At 42.3% G+C, this 23,035-nt stretch overlaps 1 protein-coding gene across 2 annotated transcripts in view; it reads right to left on the reverse strand.

Moving 5' to 3' along the window:
• Window positions 1–23,035, reverse strand: part of CKMT2 (creatine kinase, mitochondrial 2) — a 29,368-nt gene extending 6,333 nt beyond the window's left edge. The window contains exons 1-6 of one of the 2 annotated variants that reach the window (XM_079995699.1): window positions 22,900–23,035; window positions 9,820–9,981; window positions 6,964–7,162; window positions 3,870–3,965; window positions 3,216–3,437; window positions 81–166 (exon numbers count right to left, since the gene is read on the reverse strand). In XM_079995699.1, the coding sequence (XP_079851825.1) occupies window positions 81–166; window positions 3,216–3,437; window positions 3,870–3,965; window positions 6,964–7,162; window positions 9,820–9,971 (755 nt within the window). In that variant the 5' untranslated portion in view covers window positions 9,972–9,981; window positions 22,900–23,035. Of the gene's footprint in view, window positions 1–80; window positions 167–3,215; window positions 3,438–3,869; window positions 3,966–6,963; window positions 7,163–9,819; window positions 10,022–22,899 lie in introns of both variants that reach the window. The other variant, XM_079995698.1, reaches the window with a different exon arrangement.

Below are 23,035 nucleotides of genomic sequence, written 5' to 3' on the forward strand. Positions count from 1 at the left end.
TAGCAGCTGTTGTTGTGTTAGGAAGGAACTAATAAAGCCATTTGTTCATAGCTTAAGCGTGCACAATTCATATTCCATACCAGATTCCTCTGGCATCTGGCCAGTCACGGGCCATCCCGGCACATGTTAGCAAAGGGGACACTGGCTTATCAAATAGGAAATGGTCCTGCAGACCAGCATATGCAAGGCAGAGGGAAAGAAAGAAAGAAAGAAGTGAATTTTAGGTCTCATAATCATCATTGCAAGGAAGAACATGCAAGCACCACCATTGAGCGAATAAAGATTCACTCTGGATTCTTCTTCACTGCAAATGACAATATTCTTTCCCTAGATAACTTGGTAGGTTTTTATTTTGTTGTAAGAGCAATGATTCTAGAGAGTTGTAACCACACTGAGGAAAAAGAAATATAAAGGAGAAACAATGTACAGTACGTATAAGGATTAAAGTGAAATTTTATACCAATTATTCAACTTGTATGCCAAAAGCTTTTAGGCAGTGTCTAATTTTTAATAAAATCTTAAAGATAAGGTTTCTCAGACATGAGACCTAATCAAAATACATGATAGCAGTCTAAAGGTCAGGTTGATCTGACCTTTTTGTATTAGTGATTAATTATGTTCCTCGTTCCCATTTGTTTTTACTCATAAATAAAGCCTCTGATAGAATTTCATTTCTTAACGGAATTATTTCCCCCCCCCATCTTTATTCCCCCAACAAATTTTCATTTACAGGTGCATAAATCCCAGCTCAACTGTGCAGTGTTCCTCATTTATAGACTTAATTTCTTTATTGATTGTGGGGTATGAGCTAATGGATCTTGTTTGCAGAGTCCACCAGCAAGTTAAATATCTGCAATATTTTTGTTTTGTGTGTCTAGAGTTTATTAGGACATTCATGTATACACCCTTTAATGCAGTTTTAGGTGTACATATTTTTTCACTGCACAGGTTACCAAGGTACATGAGAACACAATAGGTATAAATTAAATCCAGTGCTGCTTTTTACAGTATTCCCTGATTTACAGTACCATCACCTTTAAAATTAAAATACCACAGTTAGAGACATGTGGACAGCTAGATGAAAATGTCATGGTTTGCACAAACACAAGTTTCTACTTCTATACAGATTACTCGGAATCAAGGTAAAGGTGTCCAATGCAACACCAATTCACTTGTTGCTCCCTGAAGTATAGAAATAATGGGTGAGATCCAATGTCACTCCAAGTAATGCAAGTCCATTATTTTTAATGGGTATGACTTCAATGAATATTACCCAGAATGATAATATTACCAAGGATGTGATTTTTAATGTTGCTTTACACATCACCATATTGTAAGTGTCAGAGCTGCCTCTAGGTCCCAGCTCACAGAGGACCAACGCTAGGCTGTAGTTATGTACAAAAGTCTTTATTGAGGTTCAGTTTCCATTTTAAAGCCGCAGCGCGCAGCTCTACGTCTCAACCCTAGACCGGCGAAGTCCCGTCTGAGTCTCTGCCCCTTCCACACCAGTTTAAGACTCTCGCCTTGCTCCACCTCTTCCTAAGTTCCTTTCTCCTCTGGGCCCTCCTGCCCGCTAGGGTTTCATCCTTTCTGGACTCCTCTGACGCTGACCCTGATGATTCTTCCCCCTCCTTCCGGCGGGCTTTAGGACCTGGTTCCCTATCCGGGCTACCTTCTGTGCTGCTCGCCTGTACATTTGAACTTGGCGCGCGCGCCCAGCCTGCAACTTTCCTCTTGACCGTTCCCTCGCTCTCCGATGGAGGCGTGGCCACCCCTGACTCATCTTCTCTCGCTGGTGGTGAATATGTGGGCTCTGATACCTGGGACTCCTCCCCCCCACTACGCTCTGGTGGGGAAGCTGGTCCTGATTTCCAACTGCTGCTCTGGGAGTCCCCGCTGGCCCCTTGTTTCTGGGGTGTCCCCCTTGGGTCCCCCCTTGCCCTGCCCATCGGCGCCCCCTTCTGTGAATCTTCCAATTCGCTGGAGAGGCTCACGGAATCTATTGGGCTGCTGTCATCCTCTCCTACGCTGCCCTCGGATTGCTCCCCCTCGCTCTCCATCTCCTCTCCTCCCTGCGCTCCCGCTGAGTCCCTGACAGTAAGCATTCCTATTACTTACAAATATGGGTGAATATAATCATTACCATCTAATAGGGTTGTCATATGCCTGGAATTTCTGTTGTAATCAGCACCCGGGCGAAAATCACTGAAATGTCCAGGGAAGTCTGGATGTATGGCAGCCCATGTTGGTAGTGTAGAATTTGGCGAATTTTCTTTTAAAAAAAAGCTCAAAAACTCTTTTTGGCAAAATCCACATTTTTACTTTCTGGAAGGGAAATCATTCATTGGGCTAGGGAGATACTAGATGCAACACAGCTCCGGGGTTTCACTCCCATAAACACATGGTGGCTGGTGCCCATTGGGATTGGTGGGGCAGAAAGCAGAGAGGGCAACAGTAGGTGGAGCCAGAGCAAGTGACAGGAAGAGCCAACTATTTGTTTTGTCCCCATCCTCTTCCCTGCTGTGTTCTACAAGGGCAAAACGAAGACTAAGGGGGAGGGGGCTGGTGGCTTGTAAGAGGTAAGACAGGCAAGTGGGGGCAAACTGCGGTTGGTGAGGCACTGCCCCATTTGCCCCAAAGGACCAGCCCCCGCCCCCAATTTGGGGTTTTGACTAAAAGGCAACCTCAGAAGTGAGTGGAAGATTGAGGGTGGTGCTTAACCCTTTCATTTCCTGCCATTTGTCTTCCCAAGGGAGACCTACAGGGAGAAAGTTTATATGCAGGGACTGGGGGGGGGGGGAGCAAGAGAATGTTTTTTGAATTGAGAAAAGGGCTAAACTGTTTTCCCACCTCACTATTCCACTGCACATCAGGCTTTTTATTTTAAAAATGAAGGAAAACAATTCACATTTACATATCTAGACTGGCACTAATTAAATAAAAAATGCAGACTGTCACTATATTTTTATTTAAATATCGAAATTGGTCCTAAATATAATCGTTCAAACAAAAGAGAGACCTTTCATTTGGTATACCTAAGCTTAAGCCTTTTGCAATATTTCAGGCCCTCTCAGACTTTTTCCAGCCTATTTTTATGTGTTTAGGATTCACATGCAACATTAACAATAGCCTAATTATCTGTGCATAAAACATCTGTATGCAAAAGGAAGCGGCGTACATTTCCTTTAAGCCTCCAGGCTGGGCATTGTACTTACATCGATAAGTTGCTGCTGTTCTTTCTCAGACATTGTGGTCAGGCTATAATACTTCCCAGAGAGATCTCCTTTCAGCCCAGCCAAAGCAGTGACTACAACATTCTCTACTTCTCTCCTCTCTGCCCGGGAGCAGGCAGGCGGTAGGCTCAGCCCCCGAATACTGCGGCCAGTGCGCACACGGGATGATAAGACGTAGCGTTCATCAAATTGCCCATGGGTGATCTGATCCACACACAAAAGGAGTTCGTGTCACAGAAAGGGCTGTCTAGGACTGGCTAAAATACATTGTTCTGCCTGAGAACAGCAAATGATGCTCCCCATCCCCAAGCGAAGTACTGTACCCAAGACTGACCAAGGATTTTTGATACCCGAGGCAGAAAAATTCCACAAGCACCTCTCCCTGGGAGTAAAAATTCAACAGTAATACATGAAATAAATCATTTTCTGTTCTTTGGCATTAACTCAAAATCAGTTATTTGAGGCAGACACCTGATAATGTTAATCTAGCACTGTCCTATGTGTTGTAAGAAATATTACTTGGAAAACAGGTACACAAATGCTAATTCTATCCATGGCAATATACTCTTATAGTTATTCCTCAGCCCCTTTTCTCTGCAGATAAGATTTCTTACATTGGTCCTAAATTGTACCTACCTTGGAAGAGTCCAGGTCAGTGTGATGCTTCATTACTTTTGGATCATAGCCATTGTGTCTTAATTTGATAACTGGGTCAAAAATTTCAGCAAATTCCTGTAGAGTCAATGGCATATATTCATTATTATTATTTTCCATTCACTTTGGTGGTTACATCTTTTTTGTGTATTTGCAATTGATATGTTTTCATTCTCCTCACTTTTTTGAACCATTCCACACACCAGACCTCCTATCTTAAGGGGAAAGAGCTACACAGAGACGAAGAAATAAAGAAAATGATGGGAAAGGAATATTGCGGAGAAAGGCAGAACTTTGATATGTTACGTGTCAAGCACACGGAAAGAAAAATTGTGACAAGTAAATCGGGTTCCTATTCTTTTCCTTTGGGTTTTAAGCAGGGCTGTACTGATAAGATCAGGACAGAGATTGTCTTCTAAAATTAAGGCTGTTATGTACTGAAGTTCTCACCCTGGGCCAGCAGGGGGATACTGTAGATAGTTTTCACTCAGGTCCACGTCAGTTATTTTAGGCGGGAAACCCTGGGTTGTTGTTGCTACAATGTTGACAGCCGGCTGCCTATAAAAGCAGGCCGGCTGAGCTGTTTGCAGTCAGTTCTATTCCAACTTATAAAATAAAGAGCTGCTTTGGAGAAATCGCTGTGTCGTCTGCTATGTCAACCCACAATTTAACAAAGGCTGCAGTCATTAGCATACTTACTAGAAAGTAAGTCCTGTTGAAATCCAGGTGCCAACATTGTCCAGTAAAAAGTTTGGCTGGCACAAGGGGCATGGCATTCTTAGTGGTGGTAGCATCCTTTTTATGAAACTCCCAAATAGGGATATTCAGGAGATTCACTTATTTAGGGTCTATAGTTCTGGCAGGCATTGGGGAGATGTGAACTTTATCCCAGACTAAATTTATTGTTTTAATAGAGGTTGCTGTTCTGTAATTGATTTTTGTGCTTTTTCTTTTTAACGGTACTGCATTAGGAGGATTTTATTTTAATTGCTAGTCGTCTTTTAAAAAGGCAAGATACATAACATACAATGCGACACGATTTAGAGGCATTAATATCCCTCGTTCCTCTGTTACTGAATGAGTTGGCTAACCACATCACTTCCATGCATGCACTTTAAATTCCACCCCCTCTTAGACAGTAGCTTAGCCTTATTCCCAGTACCATTGCTCTTGAAGAGTGATCCATTTTCAATATGATATCTATCTATCTATCTATCTATCTATCTATCTATCTATCTATATCTCCAATTGGCTTCTGGGCTTGTTGATGATTTGCTCTTCAAATCTGGCAAGAATGGAACTAGTGTAGCTTGTTCGTGCAAGGAGTGGGGGTGGGGAGTGAGAGAGAGAAAAAGACCCTGAATTTCATTTAATATATACAGCACTAATGCTGAGATCAAAAGTAAAGAGAGAGAGAAATTAATAAATAGTTTCTAGAGACTGTTATCACTATAGTGGGGCAAATCTTTTCCAGCCTTGTACAAAATTATAGTTCCTATCACTAACTTCTGCTTCTGATTATACTAATTAGCCAGTATGTCTGGCAGTGGCAGTTTAAATATTAGGGAACATCTGACACAGCCTCCATCTCCTCTGTTTTCTCCAGAACCTTTATTGTTTCCTCTTGTAGGATTTAAAATCTGCTCTGACTGTTAGGTCACAGTCTGGAGAAGAGCTGTATTGTGCCCCAGAATTATGCCTAGGTTTCCCCCCATATACCACAAAACCTCCTACCCAATAATAATATTCTACTTATTCTGTTATCAGCATGCTATATTTTGACGCAAGAAAGTAGGTCATTTCAGATCAATACTCTTAAGATTTTGAAGATTTTTGTTAAAGTGACAGGATATTTGGATGCATTGTGCCTCAGTTCACATATATTTAAAGCACTCTTTTGCCGCTTCCTCCAAAGAATCTTGGGAACCGTCATTCGTTAAGGGTGCTGACAATTGTTAAGAGACTGTTTTCAAGTGTGACATATCTTAAACAACTGTTGTGAACTTCATGGATGCCCTTCTAAAATAGTTTTTAAAGCTCCTTAGAAACTAGCCTAAAATAGAAAGGGGAAAATAAGAAATGTAGGGAGAAAATCCTGCCTGTGTTTTGCTCATTTGGCTGATTTATTTGGGGGGGGGGTACGCTGTATGCCTGAGACCCTTCTAGTTCCTGGATTCAGTTCCTGGAATAGCCAGGCTAGCTTCCTGGTGAGGTCGATTTTGTTGTTGTTGATAGCTGTGGGCATAGCCAGGATTTTTGTTGTGGGGGGCAGGACTTTCGTTGGGGGGATAGTTAGTTAGTTGATTGGTCAGTTAGTTAAGTACAGTCATACCTCTTGTTACATCCTCTTCATGTTACGTACTTTCAGGATACGTACCGCGGCGACCCGGAAGTACCGGAAAGGGTCACCTCCGGGTTTTGCTGCTCGCGCATGCGCAGACACGCAAAATGACGTCACACGCATGTGCAGAAGTGGCGACCCGCGCACACACAGACGCCAATTGCATTCTGCTCATGTTGAGAACGGGGCTCCAGAATGGATCCCATTCGCAACCAGAGGTACTACTGTATTTCTATTGTTTTACTTGATCTGGGGAGGGCAGCCATGTTGATAGCTGTCTGTGTATAGGAATGCTTTTGTGTGTGTGTGTGTGCGCACGCGTGCATGCACACACATTTTTACAGCAGAATTTCTGCTTCATTCAATTTAGTGAACAACAGTTCCACTTTTTTACCTCAAGCTGAATTTACCAGCAAGAGACAAGACAGCTACAGGAGGCAAATAAAATATTGTCTTCTGTGCCTGCATTTATTATCCTGGATATTATTATACAGAGGGTGCCTTTAATGGTGTTTTCTCTTCACTGAACTTCCCGCTTAGGGGGGAAACAATCCCACAAGGAAGAGAAACAACTACCATCATTATCCATATGCCTTGTGTTTTGTGTACACTCTAGTGTCCTATTTTCCTTTAAAACTACACCCTGCGTGCAGAATCTGTGTTTATCTAACTGTTTCATCTAGTAAATGTACAAACTAAACAAGTGGATGGCAGCATATAATAGAAAATCTTCACCTCATAAGATTCTTCATCTCCTGCAACCATGCCGACCGTTTTGATGAAAGGGTGGCCAGGATTGTCAACACCAGTTTGGATGCATTGATCCAGCGTGTAGCCATTGGGAGTCATCTTGTCCCTCAGTTTGGCATAGATTGCTGGAGTGAGGCATTCAGCCATGCAGTTGTTGTGCTTACGAAGATCAGGGAAGTCTGCACTGGTAAAAGAATAGAAACGGAATGTAAAGCATTCATGTTGATCTGCAGTCTTTGGTTACATTTTCAAGTTCATATCAGGGAAGGTGGGCAGAATTGGCATCCTACTTGCCTATCTGCTTTTATGCCTCTAGCAAAAGAAAAAGAAAAAAGAAAGTACACTATGAATATGTTATGGTTTGAAGAAAATGGTAGGGAACTGGGAAGTGTGGCTGCTTGTTGGCTTATACAATCTGTAGGGGAAGCAAACATACTGTGCTTCCCTGGGGGAATGCTGGCTTCCAGCTGAAACCACAGTTTCAGTAGTGGACGGAAGCACTTTGGCAGATGGAAAGGAAACAAATGACCTTCAGAATTTATATTTTTTTTGTGTTAATCTGCAAAATTAAAGTGCAAGTAAATTTAATGAGATGAATCTGCAGCTGGTATTAATCAATGTAGCTCAACTAGGATTCCTGGAAATGTATCTGCTCACAACATTTACATAACTTTTTCATTACTGTTTTGATACTTGTTAGAGATATTACGGAAGTGAACCAGCTTGCTGTAATGTTTAGAGCAGCTTGGTCAATTTATTGCCATCCAGATGATTTGGACTACAACTCCCATCATCCCCAACCATTGCTAGTTGAGGCCAATGGGAGTTGTAGTTCAAACAGTCAGGGGGAGGGGGTACTAGATTGGTGAAGGCTGGGTTGACCTATTGGATCAGGGCTGGGGAAGAATCTCATTCAAGTCCCTGGTCAACCATGAAGCTCATTCAGTGATCATGGGTCAGCCATCCACTTGTGGCCTAACCTCCCTGTAAAATGGGATGAACTCATTGGAAGGAAAATGAGTGATAAATGAAGTAAATAATATCATTCATAAGGAAGAGGGAGATTTATTATAATTAGTTCCACAGGAATCTCTGTGGAAGGGAGAGTTTAAAAATGACACCTACTTATTATAAGGAGCAGCGGGTGGCGCTGTGGTCTAAACCACTGAGTCTTGGGCTTGCTGATCGGAAGATTGGCGGTTCGAATCCCCGTGACGGGGTGAGCTCCCGTTGTTCGGTCTTAGCTCCTGCCCACCTAGCAGTTCAAAAGCATGTCAAAGTGCAAGTAGATAAATAGGTACCACTCCGGCGGGAAGGTAAATGGCGTTTCCGTGTGCTGCTCTGGTTCGCCGGAAGCAGCTTAGTCATGCTGGCCACATGACCCGGAAGCTGTCTGCGGACAAATGCCGGCTCCCTCGGCCTATAGAGCGAGATGAGCACCGCAACTCCAGAGTCGTCCGCGACTCGACCTAATGGTCAGGGGTACCTTTATGACTCTAGCTTGCTGTGTTCTGTGTGCCCCTCAAACGCAAATCAGTTTGGGAAGTTCAGCCTCTATTGCCCCATTCAGATCACTTTATCCTTTAATAATAATTATAATAATTATAATTATAATTATTATTCCGGGTCATTTCTATACTGCTTTATATTTTCAGGGGGGGAAACCTCTAAGTGGTTTACAACATACATAAAAACATAAAACAAAACAGTTCAAAATAAAACATTACTCAATAAATCAAGTATACATTCAAAGCAACATAATTACCTGAAAACTAAAATGTTATCTTAAAAAAATTCAAAATAAAACATTACTAAAGTAGGGCTGGATCTAGACACATTAAAGAAGCATTTCAGTTAAATGCGTTGTAAACTTCGTATGAGAAATCGGGTTGGCAAAAATGGAACTCCACAGCACCATCTGGTATCACAGTGTTAAAATGCACATACAAATAATATAAAACGCATTTTCTTTCCCAATCTAGCTGAGTCCCATGTCAAATACAAAATGCACATTTAAACAGTAAAATTAACAAGAGAATAAAATATTATCGCAAGCATAGAATATATCTGCTGCTGTTGCGGCAAATCCTGCCCATGGTAGTTTATTGTGGGCAGTGGCTGTGGAAGCTCAGGCTCGACAACCAGGGTCTGCACTAAGACACAGCCAAGATGGTCTCTGGCCACTTCGGCAAACTCAGCTTTTGTAGCTGGAATCAGTCAGGGCCCCGTGCTCCCTGGGCAAGTGGGAAAATGCCAGACGGCAGGGAGCAGGTCTTCTAGAACTCAGAGCCATACATTTAAAGCACATGGCTTCCCCCAAGGAATCTTGGCAAATGAAGTTTCTTAAGGATGCTGAGAACTGTAGCTTTGTGAGCCGTAACCTGCAGTCTTCAGGATTCTTGGGGGAGGGGAAAGAGCCATGCCTGTTAAGGTGGTATACCTGTGTGCCTTAAATGCAGTGCTTTTGGGGGGGGTACGCAGGCGTATGCATACCCCTAAACATTTTGTGAATCTTTGTACTTTTGTCCATTTTCCCCGATTTGAACTATAAAATGGTGATTTCTTGAGTCAAAATGAGAGTAGCCCTAAACATTTTTAAAGGGAAAAAAACACCGCTTAAATGTATGGTGCAGCTGTGACCTAAGTCCATTGCTAGTTCTGTCCTGCTTCTTCAACCTTCTCACCTGCTGTTCCTCAACACCTTTGCTTCTTGGACTCTCTTCCCACTCAACAGCCTTGTTTTTCTCTTTACTGCCAAATAGTATTCAGTGGAGACACTTAGGCTCTTCAAACAACAGGCGCCAACACTTGTTCATCAATGATTTGAATCAAAATATTTACCTTGGAGGAAATAGTCTTTGTCTGTGAAAGGATCCAGCTTTCACATTTTGCTTATTCAGCAGGTATCCGGTGGTCAACGCTCCGGTACTAACTGTTGCAAAGAGAACTGCAGTTCTTCGACCAGCCAGGAGACGTGAGAAGGTACTGGCCATCTTTTGTCACCTATTAGTTTTGGAAGATGCACACAAATCTGCAATGAAAGCTGAAATAGGTACATTAGTAATAATATGAGAACGGTGACAATGGGGCCAAGTGGTTGATTGTTTTATGGAGGCAGGCACATATTTATCAGAAGTCTCAGATGTTTCAAACCTAGTCTTGTCTTCTACAAGCCCAACTCAAGTTGTTAGTTTTGAACTTAAATATTGGAATGGCGGGGATCATAAAGAAGAAAGTGCCAAGTTAGCCAGGACCCAGTCCATTAAAGGTTTTAAATTAGCAGGGTCCATCCTGGCTATCTCAGCACTATCTCCTTTATGATTCCCCTCACTGTTAGCTTTTTTCATTTACCAATTTGTTGAAATATGTTTCAGTATCAGTGGTTTTCTTTTGTTGTATAGGTCTGTGCAGTGGCAAATGCCAGTTTCCATTAGTCCTCAGTGCAAATATCATTTGAAAACTCGTCTCTGCATTCCAGACATGCACATTCACATATCAGGGTTTAATCACTAAGAAGAAGCACTGACCTATTGAACAAAGGAAAAGAAGCATGTCAATAATTCCAGCAGTTCAGTAGAAATGTTTGGCTTAAAACACAGGCAACAGGAGCAAACCTAATTCTTCAATTTTTTCTTTCATGGCTTCGAGCTACTGTGATTTTTTTGTGATCTACAATTATCTCAGAAGCAGCTATTAAATAAGTGGCTGTGGTCCCTAAACCATAAAAGTATACAGAGAGAAAGAGAGAAGCAAAAAGCAACTGTCCTCTTGTAGCCTAGTTTTATAGTGCTTCGAGGGAGGGGTATTCATACCTGAATTTTCAGGACTGGTCTCTATTTTAGAAACCCAGTTGTCAAGATGGATTAAGAATATCATCCTACTTTGCCCATCTATTGTTCCTTTGCTGTAATCACAGAGTAGCTGCCTTGTATTTTGTAAGAGACCCATGTATTCTGGGTACATTATAGCCCATTCCAAGGTGACAGAAGCTGTAATGCATGTATGCACTGTGCTCCGAACCTCATCATTTAGCAGCAGTTACTACAGCCCAGTTAGGGGCACGGGTGGCGCTGTGGGTTAAACCTCAGCGCCTAGGGCTTGCCGATCGCATGGTCAGCGGTTCGAATCCCCGTGGCGGGGTGAGCTCCCGTCTTTCGGTCCCAGCTCCTGCCCACCTAGCAGTTCGAAAGCACTCCTAAGTGCAAGTAGATAAATAGGTACCGCTTTATAGTGGGAAGGTAAACGGCGTTTCCGTGCGCTGCGCTGGTGCTGGCTCGCCAGAGCAGCTTCTTCACGCTGGCCACGTGACCAGGAAGTGTCTCCGGACAGCACTGGCCCCCGGCCTCTTAGAGTCGGACACGACTGGCCCGTACGGGCAGGAGTACCTTTACCTTTTACTATAGCCCAATGGTTCCCAAACTTCAGGAGTACGACAGCTCCCTTTTAACCTCGAAATAATTCATGGACACACACCCCTCAGTAATTGTTTTAATTTTAGGCTCCATTCGTTAAGACAATAAATAATGAGAAAAAAACTACTCTGAACTTAAGTGACACTTTTAAATTAATTCACTTTTTATTCATTGCAACGCCAGTTAGCCATTGCTGACTAGGTTCATGTCCCTTCAACTTCAAACCTATTGGAGTAAACAAAAGGATAAAAATACAGGAAATAAGTAATTGTTCAAAGGAATAAGGGCATTACAGTATTCACTCAACCAGCATTCCCCTCCGCTCTCAGTAGAGAATAGTTGGCTCCAAACTGTACTTAAACCCCAGATTTTCAATAGTTGGTTATTCCACAAGTTCCAATGGGACACCTCTTTGCTCCTCAATGTTTTCAAAGATCAGACCTGTGCTTTGTGGACCATGGGCTAAGGAATGGGAAAGACTAAGAGATGGTTGCTTGGCTGGTGTAAGATTTTAAGAGAAACGTTTAGCTCTTGCAGAAGGCAGAGATCTCTGATCCTTGACTTTGTGTTATGCTTTTTGGTCATATATGCCGCCTCTTTCTTTTCTTTTGCTCTCTTTTTTTGCTTGGTCTGTGGCACATTGCTTTTGGGTAGGGACTCTTTTACACTTTAGATCTAAGGTATGTGCAGGCTTAATGAGTGTATTGCTCTTGCATATTTGTAACCTTGCAGTCTGTAGCAGCATCCGAATATATATATACAAGTGTTGAACGTGCATGTGAGTTCAGTTGTACGCTGCATAATACTGCATTGCCTGGCTTGCGTTTTTCTATCAGTAGGCTGAGAATGTTTGAATTGAGGTGGATGGGTATAAGCTCAGCTAGCAGTGAAGGAAGAAGCTCATCCTTCACTTTTAGTTCAACTGATCCTTTTCTGTGTGTGTACATTTGTGTGTGGCAGCTGAGTCCGTGGTGGTGCTGTGGCCAGGCAGAAGTGATGGCCGCTTCACCTGCTGGACTGTGATAAAACAAGAGTTTGGCAATGGGAGAGCGTCCATTGGGAATTTACTCAGAAGTTGCTGGAAGTGCCCCCCTTGCCGCCACTGGTTGCTGTCACCTGCTTCATGGACCCCTTGGGATATTTCTGCAGGCCCCCGGGGGACTGAAGCCCACAGGTTGAGAACCACTGCTGTGGTAGATAAATAATAGCTTTTTAAGAGGATATTCAGGCTAATGTCCTGAGACCTGCTTTAGAGCAAGCAGAAACCCTCTTCCCACCATCGAACACATGCATCTTTATAAAGTTCAAAGGGCTTATGCTAGAGGTGTGATAGGATACCAGTGTCTAGTTTCACATTCAAAATTAAATTAGTTAATTGAACACAGCCTTTAAGGTCCACTTTTCCATAGCAAAAGGCTCACTGAAATCTCAGGCCATTTTGAGCTTGGGGGAGCCCATCTCTAAATGCTTACTGCAGTTAATAGAAGTACCTAATTCTTGTGACTTCAAAATAGCCATGAGGGTCAAGAAATACTGTCATACCAAGGGGTATGAAATTGCTGGAATTGCTTCTGTTCTGAATGATACATATTGCATTTTATTCTGTCAAGGGATTGTGCCTTCTAGTGTATTTTCTTAGACTGGTGATTTGTCAAAATTAAGAAAATAGAACAAGACAATGATCTTCATAAAAATAACCCGTGCATTGCCCCTGTTGAATGTAGGATATTCCATCAAGTCACAGGTAACATTAATGGCATCAGACGGTCTGTCATGTTTAGCTAGCTCATGCCATTTCTGTTGGCAAGGAGGCACTGCATGAAAAGTTGTTTTCATATCCCACCCATTCCTTAAAGTAATGGAATGTGACACAGTCATCATGTACATTGTACTAGCAGTGATTGATTGATTGACTGGCTGACTTATTATTTTTACACCTTGAAGCCCTTTCATACAATGAGCTGGATACATCAGAAAATTGCAATGTGGAAATGGCAGAAGCCTCAATGATATCAACAAGATGTTTGCTTTAAAAGTCTGAACGTTAGGGTAGAGGATCACATTATTTGTAAAAAGCCTTACTGGGTGTCATTGCTGTACCCCCTCACCCCGTGTCCAGATGTGGTTTACATGGAAAAGGCTCTAGTTCACAGAAACCATTTCACACCAACACTCCACCAGGTAATTTGAAGATACAGTTAAATTCAGTAGAGGGGGATTTTTCTGTGTTAGAAAACAATGTGTGATTCATTCCCTTATTCAGGTTATTTGGTGTTACAATGACCTGGTTTTGAAATTCACTTGCAGTTGTGGTCTTATTTAAGACATTATCTGCTGTGCATAAATCTAATTCACACGCCTTGGATTTTCAAACATTTCTACTAGCTGGTAGCCCTTTCAGTCCTGCTTTTCCCAGTGGCTTATTTCATGTGCCCTTAACCTCCAGTGACATTAACTGATAGAACACCTGATCCTGGAGCAAGCTGAGCTGCCTTTGCTCTCACCCCTATGCTAGTTTCATCAACCTTGGCTCTTAACTAGCATCTAAAATTAGTACATGCTCCTATATGTGAGGCATGCATAACAGAAGGCACAGAACGACAGGAGTGGGTGGAGAACACAAAGGAGGATGAGAGTAGGCAAGCTTGTGGGGAATGAGGGGCGGGGGAACGAAGGGGTGTAAGTGAGGGGATTCTAAAGTTCCTTTCAGATGTGGTAATTTCAATACTTTTGCACGATAACTATTTCATCAGAATGCACACAGCCATAAATCTGTTGCAGATGTTGTATATGTGTGTGTCTAGAATGAATGCATATTGGGAGGGCAGCAGCATGATTGAGGGTCCACTTTGCAACATATACTCATTCATTAGAACACCCTTCAATGAGGGTTCTGTTTAGGTGTTGTAAAGAGCATGCATTACTCAGTTCTGGGATAGCTCGGGAGAGCATAAGACTCCTAATCTCTGGGTCGTGGGTTTGAGCCCCACATCAGGCAAAATATTCCTATCAGTCCTTTCCAACTCTACAGTTCTGTGATTCGAAGTATGGAGCCACAATAATACTCTGGCCCCATTGGCGATGCACATTTGAAGCAGTATAGTGCCACTTCAAAGAGTCACGGCTTCCCCCAAAGAATCCTGGGAACTGTAGTTAGTTAAGGGTGCTGCAGGTGTCAGCCACAACTCTTTGGCTAGTGCAATTCTGTTTTACTTCTGAGCCTCTGCGCTGTCTATACTTTTCCCGGGAATTATTTCCTGGTAGTCAGAGTTGGGTTTCAGAAAAGTTGTGGGTCTTTGTGTGCTGTATTTCCCCCCGCCGCTGAGTGCAATGTGAATCTGCAGTATAATTCCTCACATTGCTGGTGCCTTTATTACTTCCCTGCTTTATTTTACTGCAAGTGGAAGTTATTATATTAAATCCCATTACTCTTGGAGAGCAGCCTAGACAATACTGCTGAACTGAATGTGTTTTGTTTGCTTTTACTGTGACATATCCTGATGCCCTACAGCAGAGGCCAATGATGTGTCGTCCTAGCACTAATGCCTCAAATACATAACAAAACGATGCCCAATGTCTCAATGGCATGTTTTTTTCAGACTGACAGCTTTTTCTTTATCCATACTCCTAGCATCTGGAAGGGGAAATTGGAAAGGAAATATTGCCCTTGATTTTCCACCAAGCTGATAGCCTTATATTAAGACCTACTGTATGAAAATGTCTCATGCCGCTTTTCACTTAGTCTGGGAACTTGTACACTGAACACATGGAGAGACCCTTAATGTGTATAACCTGCACGTTCCATGCAGCCTTTTCCCACAGAGGAACACTGAATGCAAGGAATTTGAGCAAGAGCAAGAGCACAGTGAGCATGATGCTGAGGACAAGGCAATTCTGTACATTATTTCATGTGATAATAGCTTCCTTCCTCCTTTCCATATTCCAAATCTGAATCCAAGCAGAGAGAGCAGAACCCTGGTTGAAATAATGTTAGTGTCCCTAACCTGGAACCTGACAATCCTATTTAGACTTCTCACCCAGTTGTGGGAAGCATGGATAACTTAGCACATCTATCAAAGTTATGGCTCCAACAAACTAGGTAATACCAGATGCTCCAGTCAAGTTAGAGGAGCAAAGGTGGTCTCTTACAGGAAAACATAGCAGCCTTGTTGGTTATTGCTCTGACCAGAACAAGCCTGACTTGGAAATTCTTATAGGAGTCAGCCAGTATGACATGATCCACTGTGCACTACTGCCATTAAGAGGCACATTTGCTGGTCTGGCTGGTTTCCCTATAAGAAACTTTCTTTGTCTGGAGCTTGGCAGCAACAGTAATGAAATACTGTCTGATGTCATGCTGTGGGGTTGAGTCCTGCCAGACACAGAGGGTGCTGTCCTGTACCTGGGAATGCAACCCACTGAACTCAACAGAACTTACTTCTGCAGAGAGATGGGAAGAGTTGCACCATAAAGTTGCCTATTTTAGAAGATGGTTCAATCCTACTCTGGCTAGAGGACTATTTCTTAGACCTCTTTGATCACGAACAGCTGGAAGTTCTATCTGGGTGAGTCCTCCCAGCATATGAACCTCTCCCGCCTTTTCAACTAATTCACAGGGACCCACAGTGCTATTTTTCTAGAAAAAGAGGTGCTGGAACTCACCATGAATGCCTCCCTCTTTCTCTTAGAATGCCAATGGCGTCCACCTGAGAGGTGTTGGAACTGAGTTCCAGTGAGTTCCCCCTGAAAAAAACCCCCGAGGACCCATATTAATATGGTTCATCTGGGGTTTTTTACTTGTATTATAAGCTGCCCTGGGGCTTCCCTAAAACATAATGTGGTGGCTGGGGCGGACACATTCATAAATAAATTCAGTACCCAACACGTATCCAAGAGACTTCAGCTTTCCCAAAGAGTCTCTGAATGGGTCATAGTTAAAGGTTGTGAGAGTTCCATTTGCAACCAGGATGAAGCAAGTTGTGGCTAGGAAGATGGAAAGCTGCTTTATTGCATTGCCGTTGGTCTACCAAGCTGAGGGCTGCCTACCACTCTGACTGGGCTTTCTCCTTTCAAAGGTTTCAGAAAGTAGTGCTTTACAGACTTGCCCACCTGGAAATGCCAGAGATTGATCTCAGGGTTTTGTGCGTGCATGCGCTTTACCAGGGAGTTACTGTCCTGTCCCAATAATATAGTAGTCAAGGTGACTTGGTCTTTTAGCAATAAAATGCCAAAAGGTGTCTGACTACAGCAATGGAGAAACTCACATCAGCTAGGATAGAGATAGCTGCTAAGTGCATTTATGGCACCCCAATTCCATTTTATAAGAGAATTAAAAGAGGGATCAATGCATGACATATTCGAAAGATGAGGCAGCTGATTTTGTGTGGGAGTAATTAACAGAGAACACTGGTGACTAAACAAAGCACACCATTTTAATTTTGTGCACAGATTTCAAAAGCGGCCCTTGCTCTAATTTGTTATCACTGACCTTTCAAGCTAATGCTGACTGCCACAAACATGGAGCAAATTTAATTGCTTTTTCTAGAGCAACATTTCTTAACCTGAGCCTGATATGTGAACTTCAAGGAATGGAGGGCAGTCAATGTAGAAGGTCACACACTTGAAAGCTTTCACCTTTCTCCTGAATTTCTTCAAGCAGATTTGTGCTGTGATCCAAGCTTTCAAAGCAGACAGTACTTGTTCGTTCAATAAAAGAAAATCAAATACTCAGAAGACTAGTTGCTGACTTAATAGAATTCATTCAATAGTTTGGCAATTAGCCACTAAAACTTACACAAGTTATTCTTAATTGCTCCCAATGTATTTTTATTTTATCAAGGACGAACCTTAACAAAAGTGCCCCTCGGTCCCTTCTGCTGAGAGATTCAAACCATGATATTCCTTAGGATTGCTATCTATCTATTTGCTTAAAATGAGATATAAGAAAGCAACTATAGGAAGTGTTACTTTCAATTTGATATTGAGTATATCCAAAAACAGCCCTTTAATTCTTGATTGGATTCTTTCCCTTGCCTTAGTGCATTTCCCCAACTTCCCACAGCCCATTGTAAGTGTTGTAATATACAATTACTGACTCACAGTGAGTACTGACACACAGGGAGCCAGTGTGGTGTAGTGGTTAAGAGCGGTAGTCTGCTAATCTGGGGAACCGGGTTCGCGTCTCCGCTCCTCCACATGCAGCTGCTGGGTGACCTTGGGCCAGTCACACTTCTTTGAAGTCTCTCAGCCCCACTCACCTCACAGAGTGTTTGTTGTGGGGGGAGGAAGGGAAAGGAGAATGTTAGCCGCTTTGAGACTCCTTAAAGGGAGTGAAAGGCGGGATATCAAATCCAAACTCTTCTTCTTCTTCTTCTTCACACTTGCATGCATAGAAAGGGTTAACCTGAGCTCAGGGGTGCCAGTGGAGGTGGAGCTAGTAACCTCCCTACAGCCTTTTGTTTCCTCCCTCCCATTCTTTCTTTTCTCTCTCTCTTTTCCTGCTTCCTGGGACAATCAAGAAGTCATGCAGTCATGGCTCACTACAAGTGAGTTCAGTCTTTCTAAAATTAGATTTTAAACCCTGCATATTCACTAATCCCAATATTGCATGGAGCTTTCTGAAAATATTTTCCTTTTAAAGTCATTTGGAACCTGTTTCATCTTCATTTTATTTTATTTTATTTTTAATAATTTTTTTATTAATTTTCCAATTTTTAACGAAAACAAACACAAAAAATCATAATTTCTTAACCTTATTTCCATAAGCCTCTTTTCTCGGACTTCCCCATACCTTCCCCTTTTTGCATCCTTTTTTTTTAAACAATTGTTCAACAACCCTTTTAGCCAATTAAATATAAATTCATTCTCCTTTTCAATTTCACCCTAAACTAAGCAAAATTTACCGCTGTAATTCTACGTCATCCTCTCCCTGTTTCATCTTCATTTTACTGCCAGCAGATAGAGACTTATTTGTTGTAACTTCTGGAAACATTGTGAGTAAAACATTCCCTTATTTGCAAAGCATAAGTGTCTGTGATTTATTCTAGCCTAAGTATTTTCTTGGAGAATGTTTGCTTAAAGGTGAATAAGGGTAAATGTAAATCTAACCAGGTTTTAATGTGCTTGGTAGCAATCACTATTGTGCTTAATCGGCCATGAGAGAGTAGGAATCTCTCTTCCAAACCTCCCTCTCCAACAGAAACCTCAAATTGGCTTCTGCTTCATGTAAATAATTGCAGGCAAACCACTCTCCCATGCCCACTGCACTATGTGACAACTTAGGTAGTTCAGCAGGTGCACCATCTCAACTGCAACACTAGAGCACCCCTTTGAAAGAACTGTTTTTTAAAAAAAACACAGCTCTCATTTGAAAAGCCTGGTACCAAGAAGACAATAAATGTGAGTGTTCTGCAACTGAGGCACCACCACCGAGAAGGCCTTCTCTCTGGTAATGGCTTGCTTCATTTCAGATGCCCACAGGAAGTGCTCTACTGAATATATTAATGTATAGTGGAGACTGACAGTTTTTCCATTTGTCCCTTTTATTCTCGCTGCAGAATTTAAGCTTCTTTCATCAAGGGGTTATGTTTTTAAATCTTTTTAAGCACAGCTGTGCAAGTAAGATAAAAGAAAGCAAAAAATATATATGCTTATGGTGCAGACATTCCCCTCTGATTCACACTGGCATCACCCTGTTTTAGTCAGTGTCCAGTCCCAAAACATATCTGGAACATTCATAATGTGCTCTGGGATCTCTTGCTAAAGAATGACAAGCTACCTTTAGGTAGATATTATATAATGATGACTTCGACTTTTCTCTGATAAACACCACTGAAGTTTTTGCCTGGCAAACTAGATGAGTGATCCAACGAAGAGGGCTAAATGCTCTAGTCTGGAACAATATCCATGATAATTTGTGTGAGGAGCAGGAGGAGTGTGCAGATACCCCCGTCCCAAATGCATATACTGAATACATGGAGAGGAAGGCAGGACTGCTAGCTATGTCTCCTGATGAAACACATCTGTAAAGGTAAAGGTAAAGGTACCCCTGCCCGTACGGGCCAGTCTTGACAGACTCTGGGGTTGTGCGCCCATCTCACTTAAGAGGCCAGGGGCCAGCGCTGTCCGGAGACACTTCCGGGTCACGTGGCCAGCGTGACATCGCTGCTCTGGCGAGCCAGAGCCGCACACGGAAACGCCGTTTACCTTCCCGCTGGTAAGCGGTCCCTATTTATCTACTTGCACCCGGAGGTGCTTTCGAACTGCTAGGTTGGCAGGCGCTGGGACCGAGCAGCGGGAGCGCACCCCGCCGCAGGGATTCGAACCGCCGACCTTTCGATCGGCAAGTCCTAGGCGCTGAGGCTTTAACCCATAGCGCCACCTGCGTCCCTGAAACACATCTGTAGCCAATCATAAATGTTGAAAGTGCAGCCACTGAGGTCATGACCTTGTTGCAGCCGAGCATCTGCATTGAGCTTGAGAAGCAGAGGGAAGAGATTATTTTGCTGGTTGAATTTGGGCAGAGACATGGGGGAAAGTTCCGAAATGACACATTTTAGGATACATTTGGCTTTGTAGAATTTGATGCAGGATTAGCAGTTGTGCTGCCTGCTTTTGGAGTCTGCTTACATCCAATTGGTTGTTATATGTGTTAATATGTATATATGTGTTAATATGAAAGACATATTATGAGTCTCCGGTGTGCTTGCTATCTCTCCCCCGCCACCTTCCTCAAAGGATCCTGAACACTGGAGCACTGCTCATGGGCTTCTTACTGCTTGGGGAAGTGGGGAGCACAAAATAAGACAGAAATATACTCCAGCAAAGTGCAGGTTAAACGAACCCCTTTCCAGCCCTGGTAGCATTTGCGTGACACACCTACACACTGCAGCTGACACTAACGTTTCACAAAATACAGTTTGGAAAACTCTGCCCTATGGGTTTATCTGCATAAGGAAGAACATGGCATCCTCTAGCAGAGTCAGTGTGGCAAGCCCACTGCAACTAGGACAATCAGAAATCCAGTTTCAGCACTATTTTTTGGTGCAGGAAATACCAGAGTCAGGCCCCAGACTCCTTTTCAGTGCAGGTGCCAAGCCTTGTAATCTGAGCCCCGGGTATCATGTTAGTTGGGTGCTGTGTGCAAAAGGAATTTCCTCATCACTAACTAAGCACAATTAACTCCCCCCCCCCCCAATATGAAATTAGGGAAAGGTCTTCCAGGTCAGAGGATATGTCTTTTACTACACTTAGCTCCAGCACTTCCTATTTGTTTCAGTTTAAGAACAGCAAAGACCCCTCGTGTTACTTTTGGCAGGAGTTTCAGAGCTGACCTAAAGTTAGCACCTCCCATATCGGCAACATTTTCCAGGACAGTTGTCCCCTTGGCTTTCATGTTCAAACGGTGTCAGATTAAGCACAGTGAATTTATAAACTGCATGTTAAAGCACTGAAGCTAGAGCTGCGCAAGGAGAAATGGTTGTGGCAGGAGCACTCTTTGCTCATTTCTTTCCCTCTTTCATTAATATTAGGAAGAGTATGGCTGTTTGGTTTTTTGTTTTGCTTTTTAGGCAAAAAATTCTACTGGCAGGAAACTCAGCCGTTTAGAAATAGATGTAGATAAAATACTGCCCTAGTAGAATAGAAATGCATCATATGGATCATGTGACTCTTGACTTTTTCAAGACACCTTAAGCTGTTGCTTAAGCTAAATGTTATGCATCCACTGAGATACAGCACAGATGTAAACAGCAAAGAAACAACAAGATAAACAGAGTAGAAAGCTGATAAAGGAACAAATTTGCATCTTTCACTGGCTTAAACAAAACAAAACCCAAATATCATATTTAAAAATCAAAGAGTGTTTTGGTATCTGTAATTGAGAACTATCTCCGTTATCAAATAACAATAATGGCTGCTCTGTTTCTAAGGTATAAAAATGTCTTTCAAGGTTTTGCTAGTCAGGTCCTGATCCAGTGCCTTGGGTATCAGTACTGAAGAATGAGTTCATAAATTCAGAAAGTAAGCAGATGAACAAACCAATACATACATAAAATTAATTAAATCTTAATTTTAATCATAATACTTGTGTACATTCAGTACCGCTCAATTATGTAAGCAAATGAAACAATGCACTTCATCTGTCAGGCTAGGATATTGTATCACTGTGGATTATCATAAGGTACTAGTAGTTTTATATCATACAGTTTGATTATTAACACCAGCATGGTAAAGAATAGTTCAATATACTCTACAGTTAGTCCACAAACTGTTAAACTACACTACCTGATGAACCATTTATGTCATATTATCGCAGTCTAAGGTGGTCTGACCTGTGATCCTAAGCACTTGGTAGAAGCTGCATTCAAAGAAAATATGTGTTCTGTGGGTGATATCCAACTAAATCATATGCAGAATAGACCTACAGAATCTATGGACATGGTTACTTAAATTCCTATATACAGTGGTTGTACTCTATACAGCATAGGGGTAACAGTCTATGGCTCTGGTTATATTATGTAACTATTCTAATATAGCTAGTTTGCCGATTAGACTAAAAGAGACAGGGAGAGGTTATAATCAACGATAATTAATCTCTCGAGTTCCTCTGCTGGCAGAATAGATCTGTTTACAGGCTTGCCAAATCTAAAATTTAAAAACAAGGAACACTCTAGCAGAGCATTCATATGCATATTTAGTTAGGAAGAGGTCTCACTGTGTTCAGCAGAGCTCACTTCCAAGCAAGTGTATTTAGAATTGTTACTGTAGGGTTCTACGGAATTCTGCGGTGCAATCTTATGAAATATGGAGCAATGAAAAAGGACTGTTTGCTTTCATAAAGAAGAGAATAGACCTGGAAGTGGGTTTATTTTAACTTGTTCAAAACCCCAGCATCTGATGTTTGCTTATTACACAAAAATAAGACAGTACTTGTTAATCTGGGCTGTTATTCTGTAATCCCTTTGGAGTAAGCCTCATTGAACTTGATGGGGCTTACTTCTGAGTAGATGTGAAACCAAACAAGGCATGTAAATGAAGCAAAACTCTTTACTGAGATCAGTTGGCCAATTTGGAGAGATGCTGGCAATTCAGACAGAGATAAATCTCGATACTGATCAAATCTTAGGATACAGTGTTCGGATACACCAATTAAAAACGCCCATCTACAATACCATTTCAGCCTCTTTAGTTAATGGAACACATTTATGGACAGTGCTGACATTTTTTAAGTTGTCTGCTCAGCAGGCTGCCTGCAGAAACATTACCATTTGCATAAAAGAAGGCTTTATTTTCATATATTTAACATGTTTGTTTTGGTATCGCTATCTGGGTCAGAAGCACAGTAGCCTGACAAATCTCACGGTCGCCGTTTTCTGAGTACTTATGCAAATGAGCAAACTGCATCTCCCAAAAGGCTACAATCTATGGCACTTTCAAAACATTTTTAATAACCCTCCCATTCGAAATGTCACTGCCATTGGTGAATAAACAGAGGCAAAGTCCAACTGACCTTGAAGCTGAAGCCAGACACGTCCTGCAACGAGCCTGGGAGCAAAGAAGTGTGAAGCAGACAAGTAGTGCTGTGACAAAATTACAGGTCATATGAGGAGCAAAATGAGATGCTGGCAGGGGAGGGAAGAAAGGGA

The sequence above is a fragment of the Podarcis cretensis genome (genome assembly GCF_951804945.1).
Source record: "Podarcis cretensis genome assembly, chromosome: 11".
Classification (NCBI taxonomy): domain Eukaryota; kingdom Metazoa; phylum Chordata; class Lepidosauria; order Squamata; family Lacertidae; genus Podarcis; species Podarcis cretensis.